Source organism: Sorex araneus, chromosome 6 (genome assembly GCF_027595985.1).
Source record: "Sorex araneus isolate mSorAra2 chromosome 6, mSorAra2.pri, whole genome shotgun sequence".
In the NCBI taxonomy this organism is placed as follows: Eukaryota; Metazoa; Chordata; class Mammalia; order Eulipotyphla; family Soricidae; genus Sorex; species Sorex araneus.
This window is the reverse complement of record NC_073307.1, coordinates 112,944,790-112,957,821: the sequence shown is the minus strand read 5'-3', so window position 1 is coordinate 112,957,821 and position 13,032 is coordinate 112,944,790. Positions and strand designations below refer to the sequence as shown.

At 45.4% G+C, this 13,032-nt stretch overlaps 1 protein-coding gene across 1 annotated transcript in view; it reads left to right on the top strand.

Moving 5' to 3' along the window:
- Positions 1–13,032, top strand: part of GALNT18 (polypeptide N-acetylgalactosaminyltransferase 18) — a 383,589-nt gene that overhangs the window by 326,992 nt on the left and 43,565 nt on the right. The window contains exons 8-9 of the mRNA XM_004613599.2: positions 3,169–3,306; positions 9,080–9,175. Coding sequence (XP_004613656.2) covers positions 3,169–3,306; positions 9,080–9,175 — 234 coding nt within the window. The remainder of the gene's footprint in view (positions 1–3,168; positions 3,307–9,079; positions 9,176–13,032) is intronic.

The window sequence follows — 13,032 nt, the reverse complement described above, 5'->3', positions numbered from 1 at the left end:
TAATTGAAAAATCAATGTGCTTATCAACAAACAGAAAGTCCTTCTACAGAAAAGCATCAATATTTTCTTAAACAGAGTGTAAACCTGCTCCTACTTTCTCATGCCCAGTGAGAGGCTGAATCCCAGGGATGCCCCACCAGACTGCTTATACAGTCACTCTTCATTTGCTTTGACTTTAAACATCCTGTGTGAGGCAAGAGCACTGGGAAGTGCTGTGTGTAGCTGACAGAACTTGTTTCCTGAGGTTGCCCAAACAAATTATCACAAACCAAGTGGCTTAAAAGAAAAAAGGTGTTTTCTCTCACTTTTGGAGGAAGTCTCTAACCAAGATGTTGGGGGGACCCAGCCACTTCCAAAGGCTCCTGAGAAAATTCTGCCTGGCTGCATCCAGATTCCAGAGACTCCTATCAGGCCTTGGCTCCAGGATGCATTCTTCTCGTTGTACCTCTGTCTTCACATACCCTCTGCTCTGTTCCTATGCACCCAGGCCTGTCTTCATTTTTCTTATAAAAATGCCAGTCATTGGATTTCAATTTCACCCAAATCCAGAAGGATTTCAGCTCAGAATCTCTAGTTATATCTATAAAGACCTGCCTTCCAAAAAAGGTCACGTTGCAGAGGCTGTGAGTGGACACATACTGGAAGCAGGGCTCTGTTGAATCCACACATTAAACACTGGCAGAGAGGGAGATTCATGCACTTTTTTCTAGTAATAAGGATCTCATGAGCATTTTTTGCTGTTCTTTTTGAAGTTTGTTTGCTTCTCAATTCCTCCCTCTCCCCTGAAAAAGAGGTAGACACAATTTGCAATCAGGACCAGAGGACAGGCATGTCACACTGTAAAAAACAGCATGGCAAATGTCACATTGCAAAGGGGAAGAGGAACGGATGATGATACTGAGGAACAAGCTGAGCAAAGCTCTGGCTCTTGAGTTTCCTCGAAGTTGAAACTGAGACCAGCTCTGAGGGATAACAGCTGTCTCACCTCGAGTAGCCCCCCCCCCCCCGAGGTTGGCTTCTGTTTGGTTCTGAGAGCAGGAAGTTTCCCCCTCGGAATCCAAAACTTTAAGAAAAGCAAGATTGCCTTACTGCAACAAGTTTTTCTAGTGCCTCCAATTCAAGAGGAGACATAGAATGGGGATGCTGAGAGAGACCTTAAGTGGGAGAGCACTTGCCTCATATGTGAAAGGCCCAAAGTCCCATCCCTGGCACCACAGACCCGATCCCCCAGAACAGATGGGTTGGGCCCAGGAGGCCCCAAGCTTTGCTGCCTCTCTTACCGCTAGGCCTGAAAACAAAAGCTGAGGCACAATGTTAACTTGTTCCCATATAAAGACAATAATAGCACGAAGGGTGCAGGGAGGCATGGTCCAGGTAAATACCTTGTAAAATAAGAATCAAGTCCAGGACATTTAAAGAGTTAACCAAACAGTTCCTGCCCAGAGAGAGAAGGAAGGGAGACACATTAACCATCAGTTGCTTTCTCACTGCTTCATAAACATTTGTTCAACTTGGTCACATCGGTACTGCTCAGATGCCTCGTGGGTGAGGGCACACATACAAGCTGAGTGTGTTCCTTGTGGTGAGGAAGTGAGGGTATAGCAGAAAAAGGTCCAGTGGTGATGGGGAAGGTGCTGGCAGGAGTTGGGAGCATACAAATCATGCATTAGTTCCTCAGAAGTTCTACAAAGGTGGAACCTTGCTGAAAGTGCACCCTAGGAGTCTGAAACGCAAACCCTCTGGCTACACCAGAAGCCAATGTTTGTGTGCCCTTACTTCCCTCACTCTGCTTTTGGCTGCTGGTAAGAGAACCTTTATAGTCTGATGTCCCAACCTGGCTCTGATCATAATCGGGGACATGCAACAGCCATCGGAGTAACTTTTCTCAGAGATTTTGGATCGCAGTGTAACAGATTCATTATCGCCAAACCCAGTAACTTTTTCCCTAGAGTTGACGCAGGAAGCAAGGCAGTACCTTAACTGCAGAGCCAGTGGAAAAGGCTTCACTTTCCTCTTCCCCTTCTCCCTTACTCTGCAGGGTGTTTGGGGAAGACACGTGGTCCTGGCTGCTTGGTATCATCCTCTGATCCCCAGATGGCAGAACCCCTTAGCATCCTCAGCTGTGCCATCAGCTAAGTCTGTGTCATGCTCCGCAGCTGGTTTGCAGGCTCAGGGACTCTCAGCATAGCCCTCTTGACTCCTAGACCCTGAACAGCTTGGGGACTTCTCTCTCTCCCTCCTGCATTAACATGTCCATGTCTCCATTTTGGGTCCTCGCCTGCAGCAGCTCCATGACTCAGGGGCCAATACTCTGATACCTGGGAAACTGGGACAAAGTACTTGCTGTGCTAAGATCCTGTATGTAGAGAAAGTCTGTCTGGGGTTAGAGATGTTGTGCAGGGGTTAAGACACTTGCCTTGCATGCAGCTGATCCTGATTCAATCCTCAGCACCATGTATGGTTCCCCATGCACTTCCAGGAGTGATCCTTGAGCACTGATCCAGGAGTAAGACTGAGAATAGCCCAGTGTGACCCTTAGCCCCTCCCCCCAGGAAGGAAAGAAGGAAGGAAGGAAGGAAGGAAGGAAGGAAGGAAGGAAGGAAGGAAGGAAGGAAGGAAGGAAGGAAGGAAGGAAGGAAGGAAGGAAGGAAGGAAAGAAGAAAGGAAGGAAGGAAGAAAGGAAGGAATAGTGTTGTCCCAGAAGGACAGTCTTAGGAGGCATAAGGGCAGCACTTCCAAATGAACATGGAAAGGTTGAAAGAACAAACTCCAGACCCAAGTAGACTGGGCTCAAATCCCATCTCCACTTTTTACTAGCTGTGGGATACTTTATGCAAGTTAACAAGGAAGCCACTGAACCTCTCTTTGTCTAACTCCTCATCTGAAAGATAAGGAGTGTGTAGTAGTGTCTCTCAGATTTAAATATACATTTCTATGCATGCCTCATAGAGGACCTCGCATTTTGTGTTACATAGTTTCCTTTTATAATATGGTGATTGGGACTAGAATTGGCACCATGCTATCTTTTCCCTTCTTTCTGTCTCTCTGTCTCTGCCCTTGAAAATTTGTATTCTCCAAATCCAAACCCGGGAAGGTTGAGTGGGGGAGTTTGGGGAAGAAGCACTGCCCTGGCAGCGGCTGCGTTTCTAAGTGTGCATCCCCATGCAGGACTCAGGAATCGATATCGGGGACATCACTGCCAGGAAGGCTCTGCGGAAACAGCTGCAGTGCAAGACCTTCCGCTGGTACCTGGTCAGCGTCTACCCTGAGATGAGGATGTACTCGGACATCATTGCCTATGGGATGGTAAGGAGCTGGCCCTGGAACTCATTCAGATGTTTAAATGTGTGTATGTGTGTCTCTGTGTATCTGTCTGTGTTTCAAGGGAGAGGGGGCGAGGGTCTATAGTGGATAGGTGACCAGGAGACTGGCTTCTGGGCCAGTTCGCTTTCAGGTGCAAGCACCTCTGTTCCTTTGAGATCTTTAGCTCCTAAGCATTTCAACTCCATCCCCACCTGCATATTTCACTTAAGAAGAGAATGGGAAATATGGGTGAATGGGCATCAGGGCTCAGATATACTGATGATATGATGAGTGTGGGGTATGGCCATGTGTTCAAAACAGACTCAACAAAACTGAAAGCATGTGGTCTGAGTTGTAACCACTGAAACTGTAATGTGCCTGTCAAGTTGAAAGGCAAGGATGAGGTGGGGGTCAGGGTAGGGAGGGAATCTGGAACCCTGATGAATGGAAGTTGACACTGGTGGAGGGATTTTTCTTAAAATATCATAGGCCTAAAAACATCAATAACTTTGCCAATCAGCGTTCTTTAATTTTGAAACAAAAACCCAAACCTGTAGTTAGATAAGGATTGCAAAATAGTGTGACCACCACCTGCCTGCCCCAAGCACGCCATCACAGCCCCCCTGGCTCTGCCACTGGAGGTCCATGCCTTCCCCACGAAGCATCCTGGATGCAGTTCCAGGTAACAGCCTTCTTGAGTGGATTCCATCAGAGAGACACTGAGTACTGTGACCTAGAGCAATACTTTCTGGTGTGGTCAGAAAAGTGGAAGTGCAGAGAACAGGGTTTGGATACAGATGAGCCTAATTTCCATCTCTTAAAAAATTCTAGTGAAATAACAATTAGTTACAGGTTTCAGAGGCGTGGCCTTAGACACTGTCGTTTGTTTAATTCCATTGTGCTTGCCTCCAAAAGCCTGTTGTCATCCATCACTAAAGATGAAAATAAGTAACAGTTATTTTGTTCTTGAAGTCTGACTTTGTTTTTGTTTGGTCATTCATTTGCTTCATTTCTTTCTTTTTCACACAGGCATGAAAGCATGTATTTTCTCTTTTTCTCTGACTTGTTTCACTGCCTAAATCCCTCTGAGCCCTCATCTTGTTGCACACAGCAGCATGTTATCCTTTTCATTATTGATTTGTATTCCATTGTATATATAACTGGTTCCAACCTTGACCAGGCCACTTACTGGTCAAGCATCTTATCATCTGTGCTACTCAGTTTCTTAATGTTAACTAGAACCTTTTTTTGCTGACAGTTAAATCCCCAGGGGGGAATGGAGGCACAAGGATTTGCCCATGTCCACATAGGTAATCCACACTGAATTGCGTGTCAAGGACACCAGCTTTTGATAATGCTCAGTTCTTTCCTTTGGAGGGTATTCCCTCAGACTTTTCAGTATTTCACAATGAGACTTTAATAAGAAATATAAAGTGTGTTCCTTTGAAAGACCATGGCCAGAACTGAGTTCAAGGTCAGCCACCTCAGTAAAAACCCAGCTTCTGCATGGGTGAGAATCCTTTGGCCTCGGTGTTTTCTATGGTGCTCCCAATGCTAATTTAACCAGAATTTAAAGGAACCAGAATGGGGTAGCAAGAAATAGCTCCCCCTCCTCCCACCTAGCCTCTGTGGTTGAGGAGACCAGCTGGTATTGGGGAGTGGGAGTGGGGTGCCCAAAACTCCCATAAGAGATCCTATTATGACATTCTCAAGTCAGGTCATCATGTCATTGGGTTGACATGGCCTGAGAATGGCCCAGTGGTCACTCTATTTCTCAAGCTGATATAGTTCTATGTAAAAAAAAAATCAGCTGGCACTGTGTAAGTATTATTACCTAAGGCTCCAGATCCAATAGAAATACATTGGATCATGAGGTGTCCATCAGCCCTTGTATGCCCCGTGTATACCCTGTGTATAACCCTTGCCCACTGCTGAATTCAGTCCCAGCTATTGCAGCTCCAGAGAAGTGATTGATCCCAAACTTTGCATGTTACCTAAAGACATTCTTGTCTTCCAAGTGAACTGTCTCATTTTGACCAGGTATAGCAGGTTTACCCTTAAGCCTCTTGTCATCATCAATCCAGAAACCCTGGATTGGTAAAATAGTGCATGGTATATATTAGGTTGTGATCTACCTGAATCAATAGCTGGCATCGTTTCCACACTACCATGCAGGAAAGCCACCCCTCATCCTACAGAGGGCTGAGCAGAGTTATTCCTCTTGGACATGGGCCGAGGCCTGACTGCAGGCCTGGTCAGCCTCCCCTCCAGCCTGCTTCCTCCCTGGCTCTGTCTCGGAGAGCGGAGGCATGCTCACTTGTTAGGGAGCATAACGAGCTCTTAATGGGGGCAATGGGGAGGGCAACGCTGAGCAAAGCAAGATGTAGCCGGAAGAGCAAGAGGATTTGCAGAGACTGAGTCATCCTTCCTGCTGATTATTTTTGTACCGAAATGGAAAGATCGGATGTCTTCTTGGGAGCAGAATTTATTTTTCATTTTCTGGTTTCCTTTTTCCCTTCCAACTTCTATCCAAGTGAGACTTCCCAAGTCAAAGGACCTCCTGGCACTGTCAGCCAGACCAGGGTCAAGTCAATAAAGGACCCACTGTTAGGTCCCAGGAATGAGTCCTGTAGGCAGAAAGGTCTTCGGCCTGGTGAGTGGGAATGGGACTCCTCCAGGAACTCTTAGCTCCATAGCCAGGTGAGGGGGTCTTTGGATTAAGCCCAGCTTCATCATGAGAGATGGAGAAGCCTCTTGAATCACAGGCCTGGATTCTGCAGTCAGATGCTCTGCCACTGACATGCCATTGACATGCATGACTCCCCCACAGGCATGGCTTCTGAGTGTTAGGTTTCCCACATCTTTGTGTACTCTTGACTCCACATCTTCGCATACCCTTGACATTCTTTGAAACCGTGAAGGCTGCAGTTGTATTACTTCATGGGATGTTTTTTTACCATCTTGGGATTGTTGCCATTTACAAGATGGAAAGATCTGGGATTTCGGAGATAGATTCTGCCTCTGCCTCTTGTCCAACTATGATGCCATTTGCTTGTTCATTTCCTTCCCTCAATTCATTCCATGGGCTTTTACTGTCCATTATGTGCCAGGACTGGCCTATGCCATAAGGAGTGAGAAAGACTGGAACTTAGTCAGGGGACTCAGAGACACGGGCCAGTGAGGAAACCAAAAGACAATGTACTGGGAGCTGTAATGGGAGAGAGGAAGTTGCTGGCAAAGCAGAGAACAGCGACCTCCCTCCAAGATGTGGGTCGGGAGAGGCTTCCAGAATGACAGAAGCTGTGGGCTCAAAACAAATGAAAGACATAGAGTTAGTCAGGCATAGAGAAGCCAAACACAGGACAGCAAATGGGAAGGATCATGCTGCATAGCACAGAGAGGTGAGGCAGAGCCTGTTACACACATTTCCCTCATCCTTAGGAAAGAGAACATTCCAGACTTGACTATATTATTTGGAGCAAAATAACACAATGAAAGGCCTTCCTTCACAGGCTTCCCAGCACATACATGCAGTGATAATACCGTATCTCCAAATGGCTTGCAAGAGGGCTGTGGCAGTCATCAGAGCAGCTACCAATTTACTGCACAGTTGCCAGTTGCAGGGTCTCTGCTAAGCATTTGTAGATATTTTCATAAGAGCCCTATGAGGTAGGCACTATTATTATCCCTATTTTAGAGAGAAGGAAACAGACAAGAGTTTGTGGCTTTGTCCAAGACCACACAGCTGGAGCCCAGATTCCATGTCAAGACTGGAATCTTCTGCCCCACAGAAGGAGGCCACCTGCTTGTTGGGGAAGGGGTGGGATGCCGCAGAGCAAAAGGCATCCCCCACTCTCTCCCAGAGGCTGCTCCGAGGACCCAGTGGAGGCCAGAGGAGGCATCAGGGTTCTTTGAACCTTTCTCTTTGCAGCACCAGTTAGCAGCTCTCCATAGCACTTTCTGGTTGGGCTTCTGATGGGAGAGGCACTCTCTGTGGCCACAGAGGACCCGTGTGTGCTTGTCTGTGTGTCTCCTGCATAAGCAAGCAAGGCATTAAAATAGAGCATGCAGTTTTCAGGGGACCCTGTCTAGGGAACTATCACATGTTCATATGTCTTTAGACTCTCAAAACTCTAAGTGGAAGATTAAGTTGCAGTCACCCAGTAAAGAAAAGGAAGTTCAAGAGAAAAATATTTGACCCTCTTGCTCATCCTCTGGCCAGAGCAAGGCACACAACATGCACAGGTGTCCCTCTGGCATCTGCTCTCTCTCTCTCCATCTCACGACTCATATGGGGTCATTATCTTCCACAAGCCACTTGCACTCCCACAGTTCAGCCACTACCTGCCCTTGACCTTCCCCTTCCCCAGAGAGAAAGCCCACCTTGTGTCTGTTGTCCTGGATTCCAGTTTCAGTCTGCAGTTGTACACAAGTACTATGGTTTCTATGAGCTACTGAAACTAGTTTGACATAAGTAAGAGGGAAAGAGAACACAACAGTCTTATGAGCACAAAAACTGAAATATAGCTGGAGATGTACACTCAATCCAGGAAGATCCTAAAGCCACAGTTGTAATGGGAAATCTTGTCTCTAATCACACCTACTCCATACTTCCTCTCATCCCTGATCACAGCTGTATTTTTTGCCTGCCCGTGGTCCAGCAGATCCACCACCCAATCTAAATGGCTTTACAATTCTACTGTCATGTCTTAGGGTCTTTCATCTAGATTCTTAGAATAAGAAGAGGTGTCAGATGGTCACATTTGGGCTTGAGAGATAATACAGTGATCGGGCATTTGGCTTGCATGCGGCCAGCCTGGGTTTGATCCCCACCATCCCATATGGAATTACTCCCCTGAGCACTGCCAGGAGTAATTGCTGGGCGCAGAGCCAGAAGTAACCCCTGGCATCACCAGGTGTGGCCTAAAACCAAAGAAAGAAAGAAGAAGAAGGGTGGGAAGGACAGAGGCAGATAGAAAGTAAAGAGAGAGAAAGAGAGAGAGTGATGGATTGTCATGTTCCAGAGACAGAAGGATTGCAGAGGTGAGGGAAAAAAAAAGAATGACTGGTTTTCTAAAATATGGGTTGATAGCTCAGCTGTGCCATGTAGACTCTAAGCCATCCTTTCTATGAGCTGCAATTTGATTTAAGTCAGAATGGGACCTTGGCTATTGGTTTTACCAGGACATGGAAGAAAATGATTTGTGTAGAGTATCCAGAAATTCATTCTTTAGGTTGTCTGTAGAAGAGGGTAAAAGGTACCTGGCCTGGCCAGGGTGTCAGTGGCAGTCTACCTTGCTGCATCAACCATAGGCAGAAATTCTTCTGGTTCCAGAGGGCACTCCAGCCTGAAAACAGTTGACACTCCTCAGGAACATAGATTTCTTCCCTTGAAAGGGGTTGTGCAGACCTGGTCTCTCTCTCTCTCTCTCTCTCTCTCTCTCTCTCTCTCTCTCTCTCTCTCTCTCACACACACACACACACACACACACACACACACACACACACACATTGGGTCTCAACACCCAATCTCCCAAATTCTGCCTGGCAGCTTAACAAATGAATGATTCTTCTCTCAAGAAGACTGGTCTTCCTTCAGTCCCATTGATTACTTTACGCAGAAGCTGCTGCTCATTGCTTTCCATAGGATTCCCAGGGCCTTGGGTTGTTTATGGAAATAGAGCTTGTCTTTGGGGAACGTTTATTTCTCTTGAGTTAATGCATTTGTTTCCTGTTCCTTTCTCTTTGGTGTGGTCACTTCTCCTCTGGTGTTCAGCTACAGAACTCTCTGAAGACAGATCTGTGTCTTGACCAGGGCCCAGAAACAGAGAACGTTCCCATCCTGTACATCTGCCATGGCATGACACCTCAGGTGAGTCATTAAAATGTGTGTGTGCCTGAGAGAGAGAGAGAGAGAGAGAGAGAGATGGGGTGGGACAACCAAGCCAACAAAGCCATTCCAGGTTCAATACCTTTCCAATGAAGCTTTTATTCCTCAGTAGTAAAAAGAGAAGAGTTCTCCCTATCTTTCCTGGAAGGATGCTGGGGAGAGGATGCTAGGGTGCGAGGAACCACTGGTGTGGGAGTGAAGAGGATGAAGAGGTCCTCAGAAGAACCCTTGTATTCTGTGAAATGACCATGGAAAAATTCCAGTTCAAGTCTGTAGCCCACGCATGCCTTGAAGGAGGGGCCCTGTGGGGTTTCTCAAGCTCCCTCACATCTCACAAGCTCTTTAGACCCTTCTGATGGTCATTCCACAGTCCCAGGCTCTGCTCTTAGAGCAGAGCTTGGCTAAAACATATCACCACCACACACCCCTGCTAGTACCTATGACCTTCTGTGAAGAATGAAGGGAAGGGCCAGGTCAAAGGGAAATTGCCTATAAAATATGTTATCATTAAAACTTCCCCACTGATAGAGTAGGCTTCAGATATTCAAAGAGGATGTCAAGACATGGGTAAGGAAAGTGATTTGTTCTGCATAGTACAATGGCCAACCTTTAACTAAGAATGCCACTGGCTGGCCTGTTTTGAATTATTAACGACATTTTCAGCAATGATTTTATTTTGCCTCCCTGGGTGCACAGTGATTAAAACAAAGATATTTAAGTATTAAAGATATGTATATTTGTGCAACTGTAGTCTTGTGTTTAAAAGGGTCATTATCTGCCTAAACACACAATGGTGTATGTTATCCTGAGTGCAACGATTGTCCATGTGATCTCTGCCATCTTGCCCTTCCTGTGGGCTGAACTACTGCAACCCATGACTGGTTACTGCAGGTCAGCAGCTTTACACTGTTCCCACACCAGGCAGTAGAGTCTTCTTCATTATTGCAGCAACTGGCACTTTAGTGAGTGACTAACTTCATATATATTTTTATTAACACACACATACACACACAAACATACATATATATATACACACACATATACACTAAATAGAAAAAAATTATTTTTTATAAAAAAAAGGAAAAAATTCTAAGTCTGCAAATTTAGGAGCTCTTAGATTAAATATACCTACATAACCACATTCAGATCAAGAATAAGAGCATTGCTGCCTGATTTTGAATTTATAAATAAAAGCTAGTCCATTGCTTCCCCAAAGTGAGCAATACCAACCCCTGGAGGGCACTGGAATGATCCAGGATGGGGGGCAATAATATCCTGGAGGGGTACTTTCTGTTAGTTCACTGAAAGAACACAGATTTCTGGAAGAGCACTGAGGGATTTATTTTCTGAAAGGAGAGCAGGAAGCCACATAAGAGTGGAAATGTTGATCCACCTATATGCCAAGTAAAGGGTGCTAAGAGGGCCCACTCGGGATGGGAGATGCGGACTGAAAGTAGACTATAGACTGAACATGATGGCCACTTTATATCTCTATCGCAAACCACAACACCCAAAAGGAGAGAGAGAGAGCAAAAGGGAATGCCCTACCACAGAGGCGGGGAGGGGTGGTGGGAGGGATGCTGGAACCATTGGTGGTTGAAACTGGACACCGGTGGTGGGATGGGTACTCAATCATTGTATGACTGAAATGCAAGCACAAAAGGTTGTAAGTCTGTAACTGCACCTCACGGTGATTCACTAAAAAAAATTTTTTTTTTAAGTAATGAACTATCGCAACTCAATTATAATTAAAAAAGAGTAGGAATGTTTGCTCTTGAGTGTTTGCTTCTCCGGTTGGTGGTGTTCCCTTTGCCTATGTATAAAGCACACGTGCTGCAGCGTGCAGTTGTAATTTGTTCATTTTCATTCATTCTGTAGCATTCTGTTTTATGAATAGGCCATAGTTGCTATATATTCTACTCTGGATGGACACTTGGGCTATTACCAGTTTGGGAGTGTTATTAATACTGCTGCTATGAACCCTTTCGGTGCACATATCCACTCATTGCTTGGGGATTTATTCCTAGGAGTCAGGTCTGTGAGTTGTGGAGCTAACATTTGTTCACTGTGGTAGACACTTGCCTGCACTGGCTTGCTCGGTCCTGGGACAAACCGCCTCTGGCAGGGTGGCTTTGTAGCCAACATTCATTTTCTCACTGTTCTGGAGTCAAGGAAGTGTAAGATCCCAGGGCTGACGGTTTGGTGGTGAGAGCTCTCTTCCTGACTTGCAGATGGTCCTTCCCCTTGCGTCCTTATAAGATAGAGGGAGAGAAAATGCACCCTCTCATTGGGTCTTCTTAAAAGGAACTTTCAAATCGGAAATCTACACTTAGGATCTCATAAACCTTAACATGATCTGGGAGTTTATTTTAGCATAGCTATGCAATAAAATAAAATAAAAGATTCCAGAAAGATTTCATATAAAATAAAATAGCACTGTAGCACTATCATCCCATTGTTCATCAATTTGCTTGAGCCAGGTTCAATTCCTCCATCCCTCTCGGAGAGCCCGGCAAGCTACCGAGAGTATCCCGCCTGCACAGCAGAGCCTGGCAAGCTACCCGTGGCGTATTCGATATGCCAGAAATAGTAACAAGTCTCACAATGGAGACATTACTGGTACCTGCTCAAGAAAAATAAAATAAATAAAATTAAAATATTTATTTTATTATATGTTGGGGGAGTGGTCTCATAAGTGGTGCTTAGTAGGCCCTGAGGCCCCATTGGTGATTCTCAGCCAACTAGTAGTTCAGTGCAAGAGCCCAAAGATCTCCTCGATCTCTCCAGCAGTACTCTGATACCTCCAGGCCACATCTGGCCATGCTCAGGGGTCTCAGGACTGTATCCAGTAATGCTCAGTGGCCCCTGTAATATCCATAATTGAACCCAGATTGGACATATACAGGGTTTGTGTCTCAGTCCCTGAATTACCTTCTATTGACAAGATGGGTGGGGGGCTGAAGACTTGGGCTTATTAGCCATCCAGAATGAAGCAGGAATAAAGGTTGGTCTTACCTGCAGAGGTACTGCTGGTTTGCACAGGGAGGAAGGGAAGGACATGATTTTAGCCAAGCTGAGCGGATGCAGGGCCAGTGCTAACCTGGACTGTAGAACAAATGTTGAAAATACTCTCCGAGAGGTGACAGGTGCCCTCCTGAGCAGGAATGCCTTCTGCCCATGGCTCCTAACTCCAAATGAACACTCTAGATCTGCTTAGGAGCATGAATTATGGCGGCAAATTCCTTGAGTCAACTGTCAGCTTTAATAGTTTCTAGAGCAAAAAATTAAGCCAAGTTTGAAATCTCAGCCTATTTTCTTATCTTCAAAAAATCGGATTAACCACTGCATATATCATAAAGATTATAAATATTTGATGCCTGCAGAATATTTAAAATAAGAGTTGGCATATAGTAAATTACAGTAATATTAGTGTTAATATTATGATGCTAACGTTAATGTTATTATTGCTTCTCATTAAGCCTTGGTCATTATAAATGCCCTTAAGTTTCTGGCTTCAACCCACATTGAACTGCCTTTCCTTGGACTCATGGACCATGTGCCTTGGTTTCCTGCTTTCAAAACATCATGGTGCTGCTCCAGGAGCAAAAGCATACCAGGGGAAGGGGCAGTGAATGTAAAGTCCTAAACTTAATCTGTTCATTTATTTGCAATAATGTCTTAACCATCTCTGGGTTTTTATTTTATCTTACTCATTTATCAAGGTAAAATTTGACACTAAGTACTCACATCTTAAGTGTATAGCATAATGAATTTCCGTAGACCTAGACAGTGGTCAGCAAGCCCAGATCAAACACCTCATACCACTGGGCTTTCTCATT